Source organism: Acanthochromis polyacanthus, chromosome 18, assembly GCF_021347895.1.
Source record: "Acanthochromis polyacanthus isolate Apoly-LR-REF ecotype Palm Island chromosome 18, KAUST_Apoly_ChrSc, whole genome shotgun sequence".
Lineage (NCBI taxonomy): Eukaryota > Metazoa > Chordata > Actinopteri > Pomacentridae > Acanthochromis > Acanthochromis polyacanthus.
The window spans coordinates 35024835-35050140 of NC_067130.1; the positions used below are offsets into that span (position 1 = coordinate 35024835).

At 48.1% G+C, this 25306-nt stretch overlaps 1 protein-coding gene across 1 annotated transcript in view; it reads right to left on the reverse strand.

The window, feature by feature from the left end:
• Positions 1-587: 587 nt before the first annotated feature.
• The window catches only part of myo5b (myosin VB), a 77313-nt gene continuing 52594 nt past the window's right edge, over positions 588-25306 (reverse strand). Inside the window, 8 exon segments of the mRNA XM_051938411.1 lie at positions 588-1988; positions 1991-2042; positions 3367-3447; positions 3911-4085; positions 11162-11456; positions 22891-23041; positions 23114-23203; positions 23325-23476. Coding sequence (XP_051794371.1) covers positions 1891-1988; positions 1991-2042; positions 3367-3447; positions 3911-4085; positions 11162-11456; positions 22891-23041; positions 23114-23203; positions 23325-23476 — 1094 coding nt within the window. The 3' untranslated portion in view covers positions 588-1890.

The window sequence follows — 25306 nt, forward strand, 5'->3', positions numbered from 1 at the left end:
CGTTAGCAGCAGCTATCAACACCTGGTGGATACCTGACAAACACCTGGAACACCCTGACCGGCCGTTAAACTGTGAGGTTGATCCAGTCCAACAGGAGAACCTCCATCCGTGGTTCTGATGGTAAACCTGGATCAGCTGACCTCAGACAGGTGAGCTGCAGGCAAATCTGGATCAAAGCATCACTAAAGAGCAGCTGAACGAGAGGAAGCGGAAACGAAGCAGCTCCACCTTTAGAGCAACACCTTCTATCTGCAGCAGCTGTTTACTGAGAAGGACACAGAGAGAACACCTCAGAACACTTCAGAACATCTCAGAAAAAACCTCAGAACATCTCAGAAAAACCTCAGAACACTTCAGAACACCTCAGAACATCTCAGAAAAACCTCAGAACACTTCAGAACACCTCAGAACATCTCAGAACACTTCAGAACACCTCAGAACACTTCAGAACATCTCAGAAAACCTCAGAACACTTCAGAACACCTCAGAACATCTCAGAAAAACCTCAGAACATCTCACAACATCAGAGAGTTCTTTCAGGACAGCCGGATGTTGAATCTGAAACAGTGAAACTTCTTCCAGGAACTTCATCTTCAGACATCTTTAATGCATGAAACAACATGATTATTGATTATTGATCAACAGAAGTCTGATCTCAGGTTTCGGTTCTTGGCGTCACCATAAATGTACAAATCAAACAATAAAAACCAAACAGAACAGAACATGGTACGGTTTTACAGGTGAAAGAGTGAATAAAGAACCAGAGGACCAAGATGGACCATAAGGAACCCATAAGGAACCCATGAGGAACAGATGAGAACATATCAGGAACCCATGAGGAACAGATGAGGAACATATCAGGAACCCATGAGAACAGATGAGGAACATATCAGGAACCAATCAGGAACAGATGAAGGAACATATCAGGAACATCTCTTTAATGCGGGTCAATTTTTTCAATAAGAATTCTTTCTAAACAGCTTCAGAAACCAGGTCACAGACGTGTGACGAACCTCTGGAGAAGGTTCTGCTGCTCCTCCCTGAGCAGAAACCAGGACCAGCAGAACATTCTACAGTCGTTCTGCCTCAGTTCAACCAATCACAACTGTCTGGGGGCGGAGCTAAGCCCAGGATGTTGGAGGCATGCTCAGTAGAGCAGACAGCTTCTTAAAGATGGTAAAACGTGACAAGACGAGTGATTGGTTGATCTGACAGTGCTGGAGGACACGCCCCCTCGGTAGCCTGTCAACCATATGGTGGCCCCGCCCCCAAACACTTCCTGCTTCATAACAAACCAATGGGAGTTTAGAAAGGTTTTCAAGCTGCTTCATGTGCTGCAAAGTCAAACAAACTTTCTACTGAGGAAACCAGACGACTTCCTGAAGCTAAAGGTGGCTACCAGCTGACAGAACCTCAGGATCTTCATGTTGGCCACTGATGGAACCACTAGAAGCTAACCCCTGGCGAACCCCTGACCCAACCAGACTGAAAGGTTCTCACTGGTTCCTCAAAGATCTTCAGGAACCAGAACATATTCAGCATGTCAATATGTTCTGGTTCCTTTCCTCGGAAGATGTTTGATTCTTCAGAGATCTTTGATGGAAACCACAAACGTTCCCTGGAGCTGATGTGAATGATTGATTTAACGTTGATTATTGGTCGCAGCTGTGATCTTTACTCTAATGAATGGAAGGTTTGATGAATGCAGGAAGTCTCAGCTTTAATCTCCAACGCTTCGACACACGTCTATGAACCTCGTTGAGCTCCTCCTCTTCACCGTTACAGGAGTCCTTTGGTTTGGCTCTGAGCTTCACCAGGAGCTGAGAGGTTTGACAGGAAGTTCAGAAGAACCTAAAGACTCGGACCCTGGAGACTCGGACCCTGGAGACTCAGACCCTGACCAGGAAGTGGAGGTTGAGCTGGGCGGGGATGTGCAGCGTCTCCAGACTGAGAGCGGATGGCGTGTAGGGGAACAGCACCGGAACGTCTGCTTGGTGTCCACCAGCAGCTGAGGAGGGTCGTTCCTCTCCTGGAGCCGGTTCTGGACAGAGACAGGAAGCTGTAACTACGGCAACTGGAAATCACCTGTATCACCCGTGACTCACCAGACACGCATGTTGACCCAGCAGTAACTTTAAATATGAAAACCTCTGAGCTCCTTGGAGGAACCGGGAGGCTCTTAGTGGCTCAGCTCTAAACCTTTTAAACCAGAGGGTCCAACATGAGGCCCGTGGGCCAAAAGTGGTCCTCCGGAGGGTCCAATCCGGCCCTCAAAGTGTAAAAAATTACAGAGAAGACATTAACTGCAGATTGTAAATTAGTAAAACTATAATTTAAAATCATTTCTAGACCATGACAAGTTGTTTGGATCAGAAAGTAAAATGCTAGATTGTTCTTTGTTCTTTTGTTGTCAAGTGTCTAATTTTGTAGTATTTTGTCTGCTTTGTTGTTTTTGTCTTTATCATCTGAGCTGTCATTTTGTGGTTTGCCTTATTCATTATTTTTGTGTCTCGTTTGTTTCTCACTTTGACATTTTTTGTCTCATTTTTGTAATATTTGTCTTGTTTTTTGTGGTTGTGATTTTCCAGTAAATCCTCTGTGGTTCAGCTCCAGGTGACTAAATGTTGTGTTCCTTTGTAGACACTTTGATCTGGAAGTTGTAATGTGGAAATGATAAACTTGAATTTATTTTTCTTCATGAATTCCAGGTTGTTCATGATGTTTAGTAAAAAGATAACTCCTTAATTGTGAACATTAGGAACCATTAGGAGTTGTGGTTCTACTGGAGACCAGACTGGACTGGATGTGGAACCTGGACTAAGATGATTCGGACTCTGACGGTTCTGAGAGGTTCCTGTTGAACAGTTTAACATCTACAGGAAGTGGAAACTCCATTTTCTTCCGTGGGACTCAAAAATTAAACCAAATTATTCAAACTTGGACAAGTTTCAAGTGATTCTGGAAAGTTCTTGGACGTTCCTGGACGTTCTGCTTCGTTTCAGGTTTCAGTGGACACGTCTGTGATTAAGGACTAACTTTCTGTAGGTTCTTCTGAATATTGAGAGGAACTTTGTGTTTCCATTTCCTGACTCCTGCCTGTCGTCTAACAGCAGCAAACTATTTAGAAAAAGAAGAATCCAGATGTTCATGGATTCTTCTGTTGGACCGAGAGTCTCTGAAACTTTGGAAATGATTTTAGAACCAAGTCCGACTGGTAGAGAACGTTTCTGAGTTCTGTCTCCACAATGTTCTGGTTCCACAGCTGCAGAACTTTAGACTGACAATGAACCTCAGTGAAGAACAATGATCTCCAGTGAAGACCTACGATGGGTTACTAAGAACAGGAAGTGGAGCTGTGGGTTCACCTGGATGTTCCTGATGAAGGACACGGTGACTCGTTCCTCGAACTCGTTGAGAGGCGTGTAGAGATTCAGGATCTTCACAATCTGCAGGACAAACAGCGATCAATACAGAACCTGATCACAGCTATTGATTGATTCATTCTGAGGAACCTGCAGGGAAACAGGAAGCCTTCCTCTGAGTGTTTCAAAATAAAGTGTTCATGGAGAAATGAATTAATATGTTGGTTTTCACAATAAAATCAGCTTCATTCAGGAGGCTTTTATTATGAAAATACCATCAGCAGCCAGAAAATAAACCTTCAGAATAAAACTACATCAAAAAGGGGAAAATAAAAGAATTAAATCGATAAAATGTCACAAAATCTACAAGAATCTAAAAAAGTTCATTGAAGTCTGAAGAGAAACAATAAAAACTAAATAAGAAATGTGAAAAAAATGTGAAAAAATAAAAATATTAAAAATATTCAACTAAAAACGAACAAAATGAGTGAAAGGCACAAAGATATACCAGAGCATTGATCAGAGTATTGATAAGAGTGCTGATTACCTGCTGCGTGGTCAGGGCGGTGCACAGACAGCAGATGGCCTCAGCGTCCTCAGAGGTTTTCTTCTTCACCTGCAGCAGCTGGGCAGCCTGGATGATGGGCTCCAGAGTGGCTGCAGCTTTACTCTGGAACAGGTTGTTCCCTCGGAGCCACTCCTCCATCTGACTGGTGTTGTACCTGGACACAGAGAGAGCTTCAGGACCAGGGCCAGGACCAGGACCAGGGCCAGGGCCAGGACCAGGACCAGGACCAGGACCAGGACCAGGGCCAGGGCCAGGGCCAGGACCAGGGCCAGGGCCAGGACCAGGACCATTGCCAGGACCAGGACCAGGGCCAGGGCCAGGGCCAGGACCAGGGCCAGGGCCAGGGCCAGGACCAGGGCCAGAACCATTGCCAGGACCAGGGCCAGGGCCAGGACCAGGACCAGGACCAGGGCCAGGGCCAGGACCAGGGCCAGAACCATTGCCAGGACCAGAACCATTGCCAGGACCAGGACCATTGCCAGGACCAGGACCAGGGCCAGGGCCAGGACCAGGACCAGGGCCAGGGCCAGGACCAGAACCAGAACCATTGCCAGGACCAGGACCATTGCCAGGACCAGGACCAGGACCAGGGCTAGGGCCAGGGCCAGGACCAGGACCAGGGCCAGGGCCAGGGCCAGGACCAGGACCATTGCCAGGACCAGGACCAGGACCAGGACCAGGGCCAGGGCCAGGACCAGGACCAGGGCCAGAACCATTGCCAGGACCAGGGCCAGGGCCAGGACCAGGACCAGGACCAGGGCCAGGGCCAGGACCAGGGCCAGAACCATTGCCAGGACCAGAACCATTGCCAGGACCAGGACCATTGCCAGGACCAGGACCAGGGCCAGGGCCAGGACCATTGACAGGACCAGGACCAGGACCAGGGCCAGGGCCAGGACCAGGGCCAGGACCAGGGCCAGGGCCAGGGCCAGGACCAGGACCAGGACCAGGACCAGGGCCAGGACCAGAACCAGGGCCAGGACCAGAACCAGGGCCAGGGCCAGGGCCAGGACCATTGCCAGGACCAGGACCATTGCCAGGACCAGGACCAGGGCCAGGGCCAGGGCCAGGACCAGGACCAGGGCCAGGGCCAGGACCAGAACCAGAACCATTGCCAGGACCAGAACCATTGCCAGGACCAGGACCAGGACCAGGGCTAGGGCCAGGGCCAGGACCAGGACCAGGGCCAGGGCCAGGACCAGGACCAGGGCCAGGGCCAGGACCAGGACCATTGCCAGGACCAGGACCAGGACCAGGGCCAGGGCCAGGACCAGGGCCAGAACCATTGCCAGGGCCAGGGCCAGGGCCAGGACCAGGACCATTGCCAGGACCAGGACCAGGGCCAGGACCAGGGCCAGGACCAGGACCAGGGCCAGGACCAGGACCAGAACCATTGCCAGGACCAGGACCAGGGCCAGGGCCAGGGCCAGGACCAGGGCCAGAGCCATTGCCAGGACCAGGGCCAGAGCCAGGACCAGGACCAGGACCAGGGCAAGGGCCAGGACCAGGGCCAGAACCATTGCCAGGACCAGAACCATTGCCAGGACCAGGACCAGGACCAGGGCTAGGGCCAGGGCCAGGACCAGGACCAGGGCCAGGGCCAGGGCCAGGACCAGGACCATTGCCAGGGCCAGGGCCAGGACCAGGGCCAGAACCATTGCCAGGACCAGGGCCAGGGCCAGGACCAGGACCATTGCCAGGACCAGGACCAGGGCCAGGACCAGGGCCAGGACCAGGGCCAGGGCCAGGACCAGGACCAGAACCATTGCCAGGACCAGGACCAGGGCCAGGGCCAGGGCCAGGACCAGGACCAGGACCAGAACCAGAACTAATGCCAGGACCAGGGCCAGGACCAGGACCAGGACCAAACCATTGCCAGGACCAGGGCCAGGACCAGGACCATGACCATTGCCAGTACCAGGACCAGGACCAGGACCAGAACCAGAACCATTGCCAGGACCAGTGCCAGGACCAGGACCAGGACTAGGACCAGGACCATGACCATGACCAGAACCAGAACCATTGCCAGGACCAGGGCCAGAACCAGGGCCAGGACCAGGACCAGGACCATGACCATTGCCAGGACCAGGACCAGGACCAGAACCAGAACCATTGCCAGGACCAGGGCCAGGGCCAGGACCAGGACTAGGACCAGGACCATGACCATGACCATGACCAGAACCAGAACCATTGCCAGGACCAGGGCCAGGACCAGGACCAGGACCAGGGCCAGGGCCAGGACCAGAACCAGAACCATTGCCAGGACCAGGACCAGGACCAGGACCAGGGCCAGGACCAGAACCATTGCCAGGACCAGGGCCAGGACCAGGGCCAGGACAGGACCAGGACCAGGGCCAGGGCCAGGACCAGGACCAGAACCAGAACCATTGCCAGGACTGGACCAGGACCAGGACCAGGGCCAGGACCAGGACCAGGGCCAGGACCAGAACCAGAACCAGAACCATTGCCAGGGCCAGGGCCAGGACCAGGGCCAGGGCCAGGACCAGAACCAAAACCATTGCCATGACCAGGACCAGGGCCAGGGCCAGGACCAGGACCAGGACCAGGGCTAGGGCCAGGGCCAGGACCAGGACCAGGGCCAGGGCCAGGACCAGGACCATTGCCAGGACCAGGACCAGGACCAGGACCAGGGCCAGGGCCAGGACCAGGACCAGGGCCAGAACCATTGCCAGGACCAGGGCCAGGGCCAGGGCCAGGACCAGGACCAGGGCCAGGGCCAGGACCAGGCCAGAACCATTGCCAGGACCAGAACCATTGCCAGGACCAGGACCATTGCCAGGACCAGGACCAGGGCCAGGGCCAGGACCATTGACAGGACCAGGACCAGGACCAGGGCCAGGGCCAGGACCAGGGCCAGGACCAGGACCAGGACCAGGACCAGGACCAGGGCCAGGACCAGAACCAGGGCCAGGACCAGAACCAGGGCCAGGGCCAGGACCATTGCCAGGACCAGGACCATTGCCAGGACCAGGACCAGGGCCAGGGCCAGGGCCAGGACCAGGACCAGGGCCAGGGCCAGGACCAGAACCAGAACCATTGCCAGGACCAGAACCATTGCCAGGACCAGGACCAGGACCAGGGCTAGGGCCAGGGCCAGGACCAGGACCAGGGCCAGGGCCAGGACCAGGACCAGGGCCAGGGCCAGGACCAGGACCATTGCCAGGACCAGGACCAGGACCAGGGCCAGGGCCAGGACCAGGGCCAGAACCATTGCCAGGGCCAGGGCCAGGGCCAGGACCAGGACCATTGCCAGGACCAGGACCAGGGCCAGGACCAGGGCCAGGACCAGGACCAGGGCCAGGACCAGGACCAGAACCATTGCCAGGACCAGGACCAGGGCCAGGGCCAGGGCCAGGACCAGGGCCAGAGCCATTGCCAGGACCAGGGCCAGAGCCAGGACCAGGACCAGGACCAGGACCAGGACCAGGGCAAGGGCCAGGACCAGGGCCAGAACCATTGCCAGGACCAGAACCATTGCCAGGACCAGGACCAGGACCAGGGCTAGGGCCAGGGCCAGGACCAGGACCAGGGCCAGGGCCAGGGCCAGGACCAGGACCATTGCCAGGGCCAGGGCCAGGACCAGGGCCAGAACCATTGCCAGGACCAGGGCCAGGGCCAGGACCAGGACCATTGCCAGGACCAGGACCAGGGCCAGGACCAGGGCCAGGACCAGGGCCAGGGCCAGGACCAGGACCAGAACCATTGCCAGGACCAGGACCAGGGCCAGGGCCAGGGCCAGGACCAGGACCAGGACCAGAACCAGAACTAATGCCAGGACCAGGGCCAGGACCAGGACCAGGACCAAACCATTGCCAGGACCAGGGCCAGGACCAGGACCATGACCATTGCCAGTACCAGGACCAGGACCAGGACCAGAACCAGAACCATTGCCAGGACCAGTGCCAGGACCAGGACCAGGACTAGGACCAGGACCATGACCATGACCAGAACCAGAACCATTGCCAGAACCAGGGCCAGAACCAGGGCCAGGACCAGGACCATGACCATTGCCAGGACCAGGACCAGGACCAGAACCAGAACCATTGCCAGGACCAGGGCCAGGGCCAGGACCAGGACTAGGACCAGGACCATGACCATGACCATGACCAGAACCAGAACCATTGCCAGGACCAGGGCCAGGACCAGGACCAGGACCAGGGCCAGGGCCAGGACCAGAACCAGAACCATTGCCAGGACCAGGACCAGGACCAGGACCAGGGCCAGGACCAGAACCATTGCCAGGACCAGGGCCAGGACCAGGGCCAGGACCAGGACCAGGACCAGGGCCAGGGCCAGGACCAGGACCAGAACCAGAACCATTGCCAGGACCTGGACCAGGACCAGGACCAGGGCCAGGACCAGGACCAGGGCCAGGACCAGAACCAGAACCAGAACCATTGCCAGGGCCAGGACCAGGGCCAGGGCCAGGACCAGAACCAAAACCATTGCCATGACCAGGACCAGGGCCAGGGCCAGGACCAGGACCAGGACCAGGGCCAGGGCCAGGGCCAGGACCAGGACCAGGACCATTGCCAGGACCAGGGCCAGGACCAGGGCCAGGACCAGGACCAGGGCCAGGACCAGAACCAGAACCATTGCCAGGGCCAGGGCCAGGGCCAGGACCAGGGCCAGAACCATTGCCAGGACCAGGACCAGGACCAGAACCAGGGCCAGGACCAGGACTAGGACCAGGACCATGACCATGACCATGACCAGAACCAGAACCATTGCCAGGACCAGGGCCAGGACCAGGACCATTGCCAGGACCAGGGCCAGGACCAGGACCAGGACCAGGACCAGGACCAGGGCCAGGGCCAGGGCCAGGACCAGAACCAGAACCATTGCCAGGGCCAGGGCCAGGGCCAGGACCAGGGCCAGAACCATTGCCAGGACCAGGACCAGGACCAGAACCAGGGCCAGGACCAGGACTAGGACCATGACCATGACCATGACCAGAACCAGAACCATTGCCAGGACCAGGGCCAGGACCAGGACCAGGCCAGGGCCAGGGCCAGGACCAGAACCAGAACCAGAACCATTGCCAGGACCAGGACCAGGGCCAGGGCCAGGACCAGGGCCAGGACCAGAACCAGAACCATTGCCAGGACCAGGGCCAGGACCAGGGCCAGGACCAGGACCAGGGCCAGGGCCAGGACCAGAACCAGAACCAGAACCATTGCCAGGACCAGGACCAGGGCCAGGGCCAGGACCAGGACCAGAACCAGAACCAGAACCATTGCCAGGGCCAGGGCCAGGACCAGGGCCAGGGCTAGGACCAGGACCAGGACCAGGACCAGAACCATTGCCAGGACCAGGACCAGGACCAGAACCAGGACCAGAACCAGGACCAGGACCAGGACCAGGACCAGGGCCAGGGCCAGGACCAGAACCAGAACCATTGCCAGGGCCAGGGCCAGGACCAGGGCCAGAACCATTGCCAGGACCAGGACCAGGACCAGGGCCAGGACCAGGACTAGGACTAGGACTAGGACCAGGACCATGACCATGACCAGAACCAGAACCATTGCCAGGACCAGGGCCAGGACCAGGGCCAGGACCAGGACCAGGGCCAGGGCCAGGGCCAGGACCAGAACCAGAACCATTGCCAGGACCAGGACCAGGACCAGGGCCAGGGCCAGGACCAGGGCCAGGACCAGAACCAGAACCATTTCCAGGACCAGGGCCAGGACCAGGGCCAGGACCAGGACCAGGACCAGGGCCAGGGCCAGGACCAGAACCAGAACCAGAACCATTGCCAGGACCAGGACCAGAACCAGAACCAGAACCATTGCCAGGGCCAGGGCCAGGACCAGGGCCAGGGCCAGGGCTAGGACCAGGACCAGGACCAGAACCATTGCCAGGACCAGGACCAGGACCAGAACCAGGACCAGAACCAGGACCAGGACCAGGACCAGGACCAGGGCCAGGGCCAGGACCAGAACACACAGACAGCTTCAGAGCTTGTGGAGGGTCCACCTAGAACCAGAACCTCAGCCGTCTGAAGCTACATTCAACGAACTATCAGCCTAAATATAGAAACAGGAAGAATCACTTCCAGTAGGTCTTTGAAGGCATCACATCTGAGATGTTCCATCAGGAGAAAGGATAAATCTGAGCTGTAACTAAATGTTTGAAGCAGACAGACTTCCTGCTGATCAGACATTTGGTTTCATTTCCACTGGTTTGTTGTTTTAGCTGATGCTTCCTGATTAGCCAATAAAAGGACGAAAGCTTCCAGTTTAAAGCTGCTGTCCGGAGTTTCCGTTTGTTTTCAATTTATGTATCATTGTTTAACAAAGCTTAAATGTGTTAGTCTAGTACGATACTATAATAAGTTAGTATGACGCGATATGAAAATTTATTCCTGAGCTCCGCCTTCCTCTCATAGACCCCCATGTTATTCCAAAAAGCGCCGGTCGCTGCCGACCAATCAAGTTCGAGCTTCAGCTTTGTCATGCTGTCAATCAACGGTTACGCGCACAGCAAGCAAGCCCATGCAGAGGTGGGCGAGCTACGCACTACGCAACCGCGCGCACATTTGTTTTGCTTGTGGAGGAGAGAGCATCAGGGCTCAGCAACTTCCAGAAAAGTTACCGATCCCACGGCTTGTCAGGCCAAGAGACTGCAGGACGTTTTTTGGCTCGGGGTGCTCGCCTCGCTCCCCGACCACGGCCTCCATAGCCCGCCTGACGGCTTCGTTTAGATGCCCGACCTCTGGAGGAAGATGTTGGGGCGTCTGGGACATACTCTTCGTCAGAGGAGTCATGCAATTCTGAACTCTAGATAGAAATAAATAAACAATGCAACACATATACACGCGTAAATGCACTAAGTTTGATAAACAACGTCATCCAGAGGGATACACGAGTGTAATCACATATTGAAACTTTACTCGTTCGTCCTAGCAGATTCATGTTATTTTGGTATTAGGACAAGTTAGACTCAATACAGCATTCTAACATAATTCCTTTATTATTTACTAAATGTACTAAATGTAGAAGAGTGGAAAACAGCAAAACAGGCGAGATGCTGCAGCACTCCGGGCACTTCTCTCATGTACTGCACGCGTGCACAAATAAAGGGGCGAAATCAGAGGGAGGGACCAACAGTGTTTTGGGAGACGCTGCGATTCAAACTCCGGACAGCAGCTTTAATGCTGCTCTGCTGACATCACTATGACATCACCATGACCTCACCGTGACCTCATACCTGAGCTGCATGCCGGTGCTCCAGGAGCAGACGTCTTTGCGCAGCAGCAGGTTGTTGAGGGTGACGGCGTTGATGCAGTGGAACAGCTGGCGGACCACCTGGCCTCCGATCTCCGGGTCCAGACCATGGTCCCTCATGGTACCGTGGAACTGGCCCAGCTGCCGGATCAGCGCCTGCAGCGTGTAGCTGCTGGGCCCGTCGGCGTCCGTGTCCATGCTGGACGAACGGTTCCGGTAGCCCATCGGCTTCACGCCCGCCAGGCTGGGGATGCTCTCACTCTCCAACATGGCCGACACTGGAAGGAGAAGGTGGAGATGAAGCTGTGGAGCGGGACACACTAAATAATAATAATAATAATAATAACTATATAATAAACAATAATAACTTTATTTAGCAGCCTTAAGAACAACAACGTTCAAAATAAGACGCGCTGACAGCTTAAACATGTCTCTCTGCTCGTTTTGTGTCTCTGTGGTCGCTTTGTGTCTCTGTGGTCGTTTTGTGTTTCTTTGTGGTCGTTTTGTGTCTCTGTGGTCGTTTTGTGTTTCTTTGTGGTCGTTTTGTGTCTCTGTGGTCGTTTTGTGTCTCTGTGGTCGTTTTGTGTTTCTTTGTGGTCGTTTTGTGTCTCTGTGGTCGTTTTGTGTCTCTGTGGTCGTTTTGTGTTTCTTTGTGGTCGTTTTGTGTCTCTTTGTGGTCGTTTTGTGTCTCTGTGGTCGTTTTGTGTCTCTGTGGTCGTTCTGTGTCTCTTTGTGGTCGTTTTGTGTCTCTGTGGTCGTTTTGTGTTTCTTTGTGGTCGTTTTGTGTCTCTGTGGTCGTTTGTGTTTCTTTGTGGTCGTTCTGTGTCTCTTTGTGGTCGTTTTGTGTCTCTGTGGTCGTTTTGTGTCTCTGTGGTCGTTTTGTGTCTCTTTGTGGTCGTTTTGTGTCTCTGTGGTCGTTTTGTGTCTCTGTGGTCGTTCTGTGTCTCTGTGGTCGTTCTGTGTCTCTTTGTGGTCGTTTTGTGTCTCTGTGGTCGTTTTGTGTCTCTGTGGTCGTTCTGTGTCTCTTTGTGGTCGTTTTGTGTGTCTGTGGTCGTTCTGTGTCTCTGTGGTCGTTCTGTGTCTCTGTGGTCGTTTTGTGTTTCTTTGTGGTCGTTCTGTGTCTCTGTGGTCGTTTTGTGTTTCTTTGTGGTCGTTTTGTGTCTCTTTGTGGTCGTTTTGTGTCTCTGTGGTCGTTTTGTGTCTTTGTGGTCGTTTTGTGTCTCTTTGTGGTCGTTTTGTGTCTCTGTGGTCGTTTTGTGTCTCTGTGGTCGTTCTGTGTCTCTGTGGTCGTTTTGTGTTTCTTTGTGGTCGTTCTGTGTCTCTGTGGTCGTTTTGTGTTTCTTTGTGGTCGTTTTGTGTCTCTGTGGTCGTTTTGTGTTTCTTTGTGGTCGTTTTGTGTCTCTTTGTGGTCGTTTTGTGTCTCTGTGGTCATTCTGTGTCTCTTTGTGGTCGTTTTGTGTCTCTGTGGTCGTTTTGTGTCTTTGTGGTCGTTTTGTGTCTCTTTGTGGTCGTTTTGTGTCTCTGTGGTCATTCTGTGTCTCTTTGTGGTCGTTTTGTGTCTCTGTGGTCGTTTTGTGTCTCTGTGGTCGTTTTGTGTCTCTGTGGTCGTTTTGTGTTTCTTTGTGGTCGTTTTGTGTCTCTTTGTGGTCGTTTTGTGTCTCTGTGGTCATTCTGTGTCTCTTTATGGTCGTTTTGTGTCTCTGTGGTCGTTTTGTGTCTTTGTGGTCGTTTTGTGTCTCTGTGGTCGTTTTGTGTCTCTGTGGTCGTTTTGTGTTTCTTTGTGGTCGTTTTGTGTCTCTTTGTGGTCGTTTTGTGTCTCTGTGGTCATTCTGTGTCTCTTTATGGTCGTTTTGTGTCTCTGTGGTCGTTTTGTGTCTTTGTGGTCGTTTTGTGTCTCTTTGTGGTCGTTTTGTGTCTCTGTGGTCATTCTGTGTCTTTGTGGTCGTTTTGTGTCTCTTTGTGGTCGTTCTGTGTCTCTGTGGTCGTTTTGTGTCTCTTTGTGGTCGTTCTGTGTCTCTGTGGTCGTTTTGTGTCTCTTTGTGGTCGTTCTGTGTCTCTGTGGTCATTCTGTGTCTTTGTGGTCGTTTTGTGTCTCTTTGTGGTCGTTTTGTGTCTCTGTGGTCATTCTGTGTCTTTGTGGTCGTTTTGTGTCTCTTTGTGGTCGTTCTGTGTCTCTGTGGTCGTTTTGTGTCTCTTTGTGGTCGTTCTGTGTCTCTGTGGTCATTCTGTGTCTTTGTGGTCGTTTTGTGTCTCTTTGTGGTCGTTTTGTGTCTCTGTGGTCATTCTGTGTCTCTGTGGTCGTTTTGTGTCTCTGTGGTCGTTTTGTGTCTCTTTGTGGTCGTTCTGTGTCTTTGTGGTCGTTTTGTGTCTCTTTGTGGTCGTTCTGTGTCTCTGTGGTCGTTTTGTGTCTCTGTGGTCGTTTTGTGTCTCTTTGTGGTCGTTCTGTGTCTTTGTGGTCGTTTTGTGTCTCTGTGGTCGTTTTGTGTCTCTGTGGTCGTTTTGTGTCTTTGTGGTCGTTTTGTGTCTCTTTGTGGTCGTTTTGTGTCTCTGTGGTCGTTTTGTGTCTCTGTGGTCGTTTTGTGTCTCTTTGTGGTCGTTCTGTGTCTCTGTGGTCGTTTTGTGTCTTTGTGGTCGTTTTGTGTCTCTTTGTGGTCGTTTTGTGTCTCTGTGGTCGTTTTGTGTTTCTTTGTGGTCGTTTTGTGTCTCTGTGGTCGTTTTGTGTCTCTGTGGTCGTTTTGTGTCTCTTTGTGGTCGTTTTGTGTCTTTGTGGTCGTTTTGTGTCTTTGTGGTCGTTTTGTGTCTCTTTGTGGTCGTTTTGTGTCTCTGTGGTCGTTTTGTGTTTCTTTGTGGTCGTTTTGTGTCTCTGTGGTCGTTTTGTGTCTCTGTGGTCGTTTTGTGTCTCTTTGTGGTCGTTTTGTGTCTCTGTGGTCGTTTTGTGTCTTTGTGGTGGTTTTGTGTCTCTGTGGTCGTTTTGTGTCTTTGTGGTCGTTTTGTGTCTCTTTGTGGTCGTTTTGTGTCTCTGTGGTCGTTTTGTGTTTCTTTGTGGTCGTTTTGTGTCTCTGTGGTCGTTTTGTGTCTCCGTGGTCGTTCTGTGTCTCTTTGTGGTCGTTTTGTGTCTCTGTGGTCGTTTGTGTCTCTGTGGTCGTTTTGTGTCTCTTTGTGGTCGTTTTGTGTCTATTTGTGGTCGTTTTGTGTGTCTGTGGTCGTTCTGTGTCTCTGTGGTCGTTTTGTGTTTCTTTGTGGTCGTTCTGTGTCTCTGTGGTCGTTTTGTGTTTCTTTGTGGTCGTTCTGTGTCTCTGTGGTCGTTTTGTGTGTCTCTGTGGTCGTTTTGTGTCTCTTTGTGGTCGTTCTGTGTCTCTGTGGTCGTTCTGTGTCTCTTTGTGGTCGTTTTGTGTTTCTTTGTGGTCGTTTTGTGTCTCTGTGGTCGTTTTGTGTCTCTGTGGTCGTTTTGTGTCTCTGTGGTCGTTTTGTGTTTCTTTGTGGTCGTTTTGTGTCTATTTGTGGTCGTTTTGTGTCTCTGTGGTCGTTCTGTGTCTCTGTGGTCGTTTTGTGTTTCTTTGTGGTCGTTCTGTGTCTCTGTGGTCGTTTTGTGTTTCTTTGTGGTCGTTCTGTGTCTCTGTGGTCGTTTTGTGTTTCTTTGTGGTCGTTTTGTGTCTCTTTGTGGTCGTTCTGTGTCTCTGTGGTCGTTCTGTGTCTCTTTGTGGTCGTTTTGTGTCTATTTGTGGTCGTTTTGTGTCTCTTTGTGGTCGTTCTGTGTCTCTGTGGTCGTTTTGTGTTTCTTTGTGGTCGTTCTGTGTCTCTGTGGTCGTTTTGTGTTTCTTTGTGGTCGTTTTGTGTCTCTTTGTGGTCGTTTTGTGTCTTTGTGGTCGTTCTGTGTCTCTGTGGTCGTTTTGTGTCTTTGTGGTCGTTCTGTGTCTCTGTGGTCGTTTTGTGTCTTTGTGGTCGTTCTGTGTCTCTGTGGTCGTTTTGTGTCTTTGTGGTCGTTTTGTGTCTCTTTGTGGTCGTTCTGTGTCTCTGTGGTTGTTTTGTGTCTTTGTGGTCGTTTTGTGTCTCTTTGTGGTCGTTTTGTGTCTCTGTGGTCGTTTTGTGTCTTTGTGGTCGTTTTGTGTCTCTTTGTGGTCGTTCTGTGTCTCTGTGGTCGTTTTGTGTCTTTGTGGTCGTTTTGTGTCTCTTTGTGGTCGTTCTGTGTCTCTGTGGTCGTTCTGTGTCTCTGTGGTCGTTTTGTGTTTCTTTGTGGTCGTTCTGTGTCTCTGTGGTCGTTTTGTGTCTTTGTGGTCGTTTGTGTCTCTTTGTGGTCGTTTTGTGTCTCTGTGGTCGTTTTGTGTCTCTGTGGTCGTTTTGTTTCTCTGTGGTCGTTTTGTTTCTCTGTGGTCGTTTTGTGTTTCTTTGTGGTCGTTCTGTGTCTTTGTGGTCGTTTTGTGTCTCTTTGTGGTCGTTTTGTGTCTCTGTGGTCGTTTTGTGTCTCTGTGGTCGTTTTGTTTCTCTGTGGTCGTTTTGTTTCTCTGTGGTCGTTTTGTGTCTCTGTGGTCGTTCTGTGTCTCTGTGGTCGTTTTGTGTTTCTTTGTGGTCGTTCTGTGTCTCTGTGGTCGTTTTGTGTTTCTTTCTGGTCGTTTTGTGTCTCTTTGTGGTCGTTTTGTGTCTCTGTGGTCGTTTTGTGTTTCTTTGTGGTCGTTTTGTGTCTCTTTGTGGTCGTTTTGTGTCTCTGTGGTCATTCTGTGTCTCTTTGTGGTCGTTTTGTGTCTCTGTGGTCGTTTTGTGTCTCTGTGGTCGTTTTGTGTCTCTGTGGTCGTTTTGTGTTTCTTTGTGGTCGTTTTGTGTCTCTTTGTGGTCGTTTTGTGTCTCTGTGGTCATTCTGTGTCTCTTTATGGTCGTTTTGTGTCTCTGTGGTCGTTTTGTGTCTTTGTGGTCGTTTTGTGTCTCTTTGTGGTCGTTTTGTGTCTCTGTGGTCGTTTTGTGTCTCTGTGGTCGTTTTGTGTTTCTTTGTGGTCGTTTTGTGTCTCTTTGTGGTCGTTTTGTGTCTCTGTGGTCATTCTGTGTCTCTTTATGGTCGTTTTGTGTCTCTGTGGTCGTTTTGTGTCTTTGTGGTCGTTTTGTGTCTCTTTGTGGTCGTTTTGTGTCTCTGTGGTCATTCTGTGTCTTTGTGGTCGTTTTGTGTCTCTTTGTGGTCGTTCTGTGTCTCTGTGGTCGTTTTGTGTCTCTTTGTGGTCGTTCTGTGTCTCTGTGGTCATTCTGTGTCTTTGTGGTCGTTTTGTGTCTCTTTGTGGTCGTTTTGTGTCTCTGTGGTCATTCTGTGTCTTTGTGGTCGTTTTGTGTCTCTTTGTGGTCGTTCTGTGTCTCTGTGGTCGTTTTGTGTCTCTGTGGTCGTTTTGTGTCTCTTTGTGGTCGTTCTGTGTCTTTGTGGTCGTTTTGTGTCTTTGTGGTCGTTTTGTGTCTCTTTGTGGTCGTTTTGTGTCTATTTGTGGTCGTTTTGTGTCTATTTGTGGTCGTTTTGTGTCTATTTGTGGTCGTTTTGTGTCTCTTTGTGGTCGTTCTGTGTCTCTGTGGTCGTTTTGTGTTTCTTTGTGGTCGTTCTGTGTCTCTGTGGTCGTTTTGTGTTTCTTTGTGGTCGTTTTGTGTCTCTTTGTGGTCGTTTTGTGTCTCTGTGGTCGTTTTGTGTCTCTGTGGTCGTTCTGTGTCTCTGTGGTCGTTTTGTGTTTCTTTGTGGTCGTTCTGTGTCTCTGTGGTCGTTTTGTGTTTCTTTGTGGTCGTTTTGTGTCTCTTTGTGGTCGTTCTGTGTCTCTGTGGTCGTTCTGTGTCTCTTTGTGGTCGTTTTGTGTCTCTGTGGTCGTTTTGTGTCTCTGTGGTCGTTTTGTGTCTCTGTGGTCGTTTTGTGTTTCTTTGTGGTCGTTTTGTGTCTATTTGTGGTCGTTTTGTGTCTCTGTGGTCGTTCTGTGTCTCTGTGGTCGTTTTGTGTTTCTTTGTGGTCGTTCTGTGTCTCTGTGGTCGTTTTGTGTTTCTTTGTGGTCGTTCTGTGTCTCTGTGGTCGTTTTGTGTTTCTTTGTGGTCGTTTTGTGTCTCTTTGTGGTCGTTCTGTGTCTCTGTGGTCGTTCTGTGTCTCTTTGTGGTCGTTTTGTGTCTATTTGTGGTCGTTTTGTGTCTCTTTGTGGTCGTTCTGTGTCTCTGTGGTCGTTTTGTGTTTCTTTGTGGTCGTTCTGTGTCTCTGTGGTCGTTTTGTGTTTCTTTGTGGTCGTTTTGTGTCTCTTTGTGGTCGTTCTGTGTCTCTGTGGTCGTTCTGTGTCTCTTTGTGGTCGTTTTGTGTCTATTTGTGGTCGTTTTGTGTCTCTTTGTGGTCGTTCTGTGTCTCTGTGGTCGTTTTGTGTTTCTTTGTGGTCGTTTTGTGTCTCTTTGTGGTCGTTTTGTGTCTTTGTGGTCGTTCTGTGTCTCTGTGGTCGTTTTGTGTCTTTGTGGTCGTTCTGTGTCTCTGTGGTCGTTTTGTGTCTTTGTGGTCGTTCTGTGTCTCTGTGGTCGTTTTGTGTCTTTGTGGTCGTTTTGTGTCTCTTTGTGGTCGTTCTGTGTCTCTGTGGTTGTTTTGTGTCTTTGTGGTCGTTTTGTGTCTCTTTGTGGTCGTTTTGTGTCTCTGTGGTCGTTTTGTGTCTTTGTGGTCGTTTTGTGTCTCTTTGTGGTCGTTCTGTGTCTCTGTGGTCGTTTTGTGTCTTTGTGGTCGTTTTGTGTCTCTTTGTGGTCGTTTTGTGTCTCTGTGGTCGTTTTGTGTCTCTGTGGTCGTTTGTTTCTCTGTGGTCGTTTTGTTTCTCTGTGGTCGTTTTGTGTTTCTTTGTGGTCGTTTTGTGTTTCTTTGTGGTCGTTCTGTGTCTCTGTGGTCGTTTTGTGTTTCTTTGTGGTCGTTTTGTGTCTCTGTGGTCGTTTTGTGTCTCTGTGGTCGTTTTGTGTTTCTTTGTGGTCGTTCTGTGTCTCTGTGGTCGTTTTGTGTTTCTTTGTGGTCGTTTTGTGTCTCTTTGTGGTCGTTCTGTGTCTCTGTGGTCGTTCTGTGTCTCTTTGTGGTCGTTTTGTGTTTCTTTGTGGTCGTTTTGTGTCTCTGTGGTCGTTTTGTTTCTCTGTGGTCGTTTTGTGTTTCTTTGTGGTCGTTTTGTGTTTCTTTGTGGTCGTTCTGTGTCTCTGTGGTCGTTTTGTGTTTCTTTGTGGTCGTTTTGTGTCTCTGTGGTCGTTTTGTGTCTCTGTGGTCGTTTTGTGTCTCTTTGTGGTCGTTTTGTGTCTTTGTGGTCGTTTTGTGTCTTTGTGGTCGTTTTGTGTCTCTTTGTGGTCGTTTTGTGTCTCTGTGGTCGTTTGTGTCTCTGTGGTCGTTTTGTGTCTCTTTGTGGTCGTTTTGTGTCTCTGTGGTCGTTTTGTGTCTCTGTGGTTGTTTTGTGTCTTTGTGGTCGTTTTGTGTCTCTTTTTTGGAAACTTTTTATTTTTTTAAAGATTTTTCAAACTTGAAAAACAAACAATCAAACGAACAAAAATAAAAAGGTCACAACTAAGAAAACATTTCAAGTAAAAGAAAAAAAAACTAAAATGATGTACGTCAAATAATACTGCCACAATATGAGAAGTCCAGCCATTTTTTCCAACGTCTTTTCCCTCGCTCCTCTTGGAGCTGAAGTGTGGAGGTCATACGTTCCATCAAGTTTGTCTCTTCTACAGTGGATGTAAAAAGGTTTACAGTAGGAGGCTGCTTCTGTAGCCAACACTTTGTTATGGCCTTTTTCACTGATACCATAAAAATTTTCAAGAGATAGGCATCATCTGCTGTAAGGTCCTCTGAAAAACACCTGAGATGCAGAAGGAACAGCTTATATTAAAGCCAAGTGTTTTAGAAATGATGTTAGTTACATCCAACCAAAAAGGCTGGATGAGTGGACAAGCCCAAAATATGTGTCCATAGTCTGCCGTTGTTTCCCCGCATTCTCTCCAACAGTGTGGGGGGACCACGCTGAACTTAGAGTTTTTTCTTGGTGTAATGAAAAAGCGAATAACTGGTTTCCAGCAGAAGTCCCTCCAGGTGCCGGAGTTGGTAGATGAAAATTGAACTTCCCAAGCTTTTGTCCACATTTCTTCAGTTATTGTCATGTTCATTTCTTTTTCCCATTTTTGTTTTATATAAATTGTTGAGTCTGCTTTAAGTGTTATTAGACTACGATAAAGTTTACTAATGAGACCTTTAAGACTTGCTGATTTGTATGCATTAGCAAAGATATTAACCAATAGGGAAAGTTTTTGAATTTTACTGCTTTGGATCTTTTTAGTCATAAAATTGCAGAGCTGTAAGTATCTAAAAAAGTCTTGGTTCTCTAAGCTATATCTCTTACATAAGGTGCTGAATGACATTAGATTTGACTTCTCAAACATTGTACAAACTGCACTGAGGCCATATAATGACCACTGTTTGAATCTAGCATCATGTGAAGCAGGTAAGAAGTCAGGGTCGTATGCTGGCCATCTAAGAAGTTTAACTGCCTCCTGGAGATCACATTTTCTAATCACCGACTTCCAGATTTTGAATGCCAGGTTAGTCCATTGACTATATGTTATAAAAGTTCATATTCAAGGGTACCAAGTTTAGACTGGATTGGTACATCAGACAAAGAGTTTTCAAAACATTTCCATTTTGCAAAATAAGATGGGTCACATAAACAGACCAGGGGTCTCAGTTGAGCTGATATGTAGTAATCTTGTAAAGAAGGCAGGGCCTGCCCCCCTCTCTCCTTCGGCAACTGTAGAGTAGAATATTTAACTCTTGGTCTCTTTTTCAGCCAAATGAACCTTGAGATGTGTTTATTCCATTCTCTAAACTGTTTCTCAGGGATCGGCACTGGCAATGATCAGAAAAGATACAACAATTTAGGAAGGATGTTCATCTTGATTGTCAGTATTCTGTTGCCAAAGTCAAGGGGGAGCAGGCTCCAGCGGTCAGGGTCACTAGTTATTTCTTTATTAAAACGAATATAATTCTTATCGTAGATTTAAGTTAGGTCTTTGGGTAGATAGACACCTAAATATTTTATTTGGTCGGACTGCCAGTTGAAGTTGTATTTAGATGCTAATTCCTGTCCAGGATAAAAGTTGAACGTCATGACCTGAGTTTTTTGGATATTAAGACTGTAACCAGAATATGAACCGTACATTTCTAGCGTTGTCATCAGTACTGGTAAACCAGCATCAGGGTCTGTGATTGTGATTAACACATCATCCGCATACAGGCATACTTTATATTCGTTTTCAGCTATTTGAATGCCTTTTAGTGCAGGCTCCTGCCTTATTGCTTGAGCTAACGGTTCTATAAATAAATTAAATAAGTTAGGGCTCCCAGGGCAACCCTGTCTACACCTATGTTGCAGTTGTATAGGGTTGGAAAGACCTCCGTTCACTTTTATTCTGGCAGTAGGGGATGAATAAAGCGTTTGGATACAGTTTATAAATTCTGTACAAAACCCGAATCTTTTCATTACTAGATAAAGAATCAAAAGCCTTTTTGGCATCAAGACTGAGGATAACTGAGGGTATTTTTCTATTTTTAATCTGTTCAATGATTTGTAAAGCTCTCCTTATATTAACTTGTGTTTGTCTATTTTTCAGAAAACCTGTCTGGTCTTCGTCAATCAATGAGGGCATCAGAGTGTCCATTCACCGGACTAAAATAGACATGAATAATTTATAATCTGTGTTTAATACACTTATCGGTCTGTATGATTTACAATCTGACTTATCCTTTCCCTCTTTTAGTATGACAGATGAAGGCTTCTTTCCAGGAGGGAGGTATAGGGCCACCTTTTAGAATGAAATTAACACTAGCTTCGAGTAGTGGTATAAGGTTTTCTTTCATTTTATTGTACCATTCGGGCGGAAACCCATCAGTACCGGATGACTTATTAGATTTAAGATTCAAAATAGCCTTCTCAATTTCCTCACACGTTATTGGCGACATTAATTTGGTGTTTGCATCTCTGCCGAGGGAGAGCTAACGAGTCTAAAAAGGTAGTTACAATGGTTTCATTAACTGGCGCAGATTGAGCGTTTAAGTGCTTCTAATATGTTTCAAACGATCTTTGAATGTCATCGATGTCGCTGTGAGTTTTGTGGCTTATTGGATCTTTTATTTTATAAATTCAGTGTTCAGCCTGTTGTTTCTTGAGTTGCCACGCTAAAAGTTTGGATGATTTGGGCCCTACCTCGTAATATCTCTGCTTCATAAAACGTATGTTTTTCTCTATTTCCTCGCTAAGAATTCTATCAATTTCTTGTTTAGTTTGTCGTATTTGTTCTGTTACAGTAGGGCCTTTCTTCATCAATTGTTTTTGCTCTAAATGTTTTAATGTCTCTTGTAATTGTAAAAGTTCTTGAGTTTTTTGTTTTTTAAGTCTTGTTGACACTTCAATAATCTTCCCTCTGAGGACAGCTTCAGCTGCATCCCACACAATGCCAGGGTTTGTCTCACCGTTATCATTGTCCTGTAGATACAGTTTTAAATCAGTTTTCATCAACTGTATGACAATAGGGTCATTTAGCAAACCTGTGTTAAGTCTCCATAATGTTGTCCTTTGTCTACCATCTAAGTGTAAATTTAAGTAGATTCCAGAATGATCAGAAATGTCTCTTTGACCAAGTGTACATTATTTTATCCTGTTCAAATCCTTACTGTACATGAAGCAATAGTCTATTCTAGAGTGAAGTGAGCGGCGTGCAGAATAAAATGTATATCCAGGCGTGGTTTTGTGCATAAAGCGCCATACATCAATGAGTCCTAGGCCTGCGAGCATTTTTTAACACGTTTCTCTGTAAGGGAGCGATTTCTTTTAATATTTGTTGTGTCCAAATGTGGATTTAGCAATATGTTAAAATCTCCTGCACAAATTAAAGAACCATAAGATTCTGTGGCAATCATATTGAACACTTTTTGATAAAGCTGATATTGCTCCCTGGAGGCGCATATACATTCAACAGGGTAACCTCACATGTTTTGTGTCTCTTTGTGGTCGTTTTGTGTCTCTTTGTGGTTGTTTTGTGTCTCTTTGTGGTTGTTTTGTGTCTCTTTGTGGTCATTTTGTCTCTTTGTGGTCATTCTGTGTCTCTTTGTGGTCATTTTGTCTCTTTGAGGTTGTTTTGTGTCTCTTTGTGGTCATTCTGTGTCTCTTTGTGGTCGTTTTGTGTCTCTTTGTGGTCGTTTTGTGTCTCTTTGTGGTCGTTTTGTGTCTCTGTGGTTATTCTGTGTCTCTTTGTGGTCGTTTTGTGTCTCTGTGGTTATTCTGTGTCTCTTTGTGGTCGTTTTGTGCAACACAGACAATCAAGGCAGATATAGGAGACGAGTCAGAGCAGTCAGTTTAAATAACTAGTAAAAAAGATAAATTAAATTAACAACTAGCTGGATTAGCAATAACAACAAACAAAGGAATCACACAGTTTTAAAATTAAAGAAAGATCGAGGGTTAAAGTTCAAAAATAAAAATCAAAGTCAGAGAATTAAAGAATCAGAGAGACGACAGGCAGCTAAACATCACATAAAAGCAGGAGAACATCTAGAATAAACAGGAAATAATGCAGAATAAAACACTAGAACTATCTAAAGCTGAAACTAAACCTCACATGAAGCACGTCTGTGAAAGTTTTTTTAAAAGAGGTTCCTGCGTGTGGAAGTCTGATCTCTGAATGTTCTGCTGCCTCCAGATGTTCCTCCAGACTCACCAATCATGGGCTGGATGATGCCCTCGGCCACTCTAATCAGCTGCTGGTAGATCTGGATCGACAGGTCACTCAGGACCTGCCGGTACTCGGCCAGGTCGAAGTTCTTCAGACAGTGTTCGTTCTGCTTGGTGCTGTTCTGAGTCATGAAGGCCTGGAGAGGAATGGACACACGCACTGAGCACGCTCACAACTCACTAACGCACTGAGCATGCTCACAACTCACCTCATCCCCGCTGTACTGCTTCAGACAGTGGAGCAGCCGACTGGTGTTGGCCAACCAGAAGGAAGTCATCTCAAAGTCATCGCTGTTCTTCTGCAGACCAAGGAGAACGTGGAGAACATGAACAGGTGAGGCGGTGAGCAGGTGAGGAGGAGAACAGGTGATTAGGTGAGCAGGTGAGGAGGAGAACAGGTGGGATCAGACTGCTGCTCACCTTGAGGACCTTCTTGATGGCGTTGATGGTGGAGGTGAGCAGAGACTCCACCTTGCGGTCGTCGTTGATGTAGTCGGCGTGACGGATGCACATGAAGAGGATGTAGGCAGGAAGACATGGAACGGTAGCCGACACCGAGCTGGGCCTGATGTCTGGAACGTTATTAGAACGTTATTAGAATGATATTAGAACATTACTAGAACATTCTGTGGTTCTACTGCTCACCTGGGACTTTCAGTTTAATATCATGGTTCATTAATAACTACATAATTTATAGAGTCTCTGTTGGTTCCAGTAGAATAAAGAGAATTTGGTTTAGCACCAGTGATGCAAAATTTACCTGTGATGTAGTAGTGATGCAGTATTTACCTGTGATGTAGTATTTACCTGTAATATAGTATTTACCTGTGATGTAGTATTAACCTGTGGTGTAGTATTAACCTGTGGTGTAGTATTAACCTGTGATGTAGTATTAACCTGTGATGTAGTATTTACCTGTGATGTAGTATTTACCTGTGGTGTAGTATTAACCTGTGATGAAGTATTTACCTGTGATGTAGTATTTACCTGTGGTGTAGTATTAACCTGTGGTGTAGTATTAACCTGTGGTGTAGTATTAACCTGTGATGAAGTATTTACCTGTGATGTAGTATTTACCTGTGATGTAGTATTTACCTGTGGTGTAGTATTAACCTGTGGTGTAGTATTAACCTGTGATGAAGTATTTACCTGTGATGTAGTATTTACCTGTGATGTAGTATGAACCTGTGGTGTAGTATTAACCTGTGATGAAGTATTTACCTGTGATGTAGTATTAACCTGTGATGTAGTATTTACCTGTGATGTAGTATTTACCTGTGGTGTAGTATTAACCTGTGGTGTAGTATTAACCTGTGATGAAGTATTTACCTGTGATGTAGTATTTACCTGTGATGTAGTATGAACCTGTGGTGTAGTATTAACCTGTGATGAACTATTTACCTGTGATGTAGTATTAACCTGTGATGTAGTATTTACCTATGGTGTAGTATTAACCTGTGATGTAGTACTTACCTGTGATGTAGTATTTACCTGTGGTGTAGTATTAACCTGTGGTGTAGTATTTACCTGTGATGAAGTATTTACCTGTGATGAAGTATTTACCTGTGATGTAGTATTTACCTGTGATGTAGTATGAACCTGTGGTGTAGTATTTACCTGTGATGAAGTATTAACCTGTGATGAAGTATTTACCTGTGATGTAGTATTTACCTGTGGTGTAGTATTAACCTGTGGTGTAGTATTAACCTGTGATGAAGTATTTAAATGTGATGTAGTGTTAACCTGTGATGTAGTATTAACCTGTGATGAAGTATTTACCTGTGATGTAGTATTTACCTGTGATGTAGTATTAACCTGTGATGAAGGATTAACCTGTGATGTAGTATTAACCTGTGATGTAGTATTAACCTGTGATGAAGTATTTACCTGTGATGTAGTAGTGATGCAGTATTTACCTGTGATGTAGTATTTACCTGTGATGTAGTATTTACCTGTGGTGTAGTATTAACCTGTGGTGTAGTATTAACCTGTGATGAAGTATTTACCTGTGATGTAGTATTAACCTGTGATGTAGTATTAACCTGTGATGAAGGATTAACCTGTGATGTAGTATTAACCTGTGATGAAGGATTAACCTGTGATGTAGTATTAACCTGTGATGAAGTATTTACCTGTGATGAAGTATTTACCTGTGATGAAATATTTACCTGTGATGAAGTATTAACCTGTGATGAAGTATTAACCTGTGATGTAGTATTTACCTGTGATGTAGTATTAACCTGTGATGTAGTATTAACCTGTGATGAAGTATTTACCTGTGATGAAGTATTTACCTGTGATGAAGTATTTACCTGTGGTTAAGTATTTGCCTGTGATGTAGTATTAACCTGTGATGAAGTATTAACCTGTGATGAAGTATTTACCTGTGATGAAGTATTAAC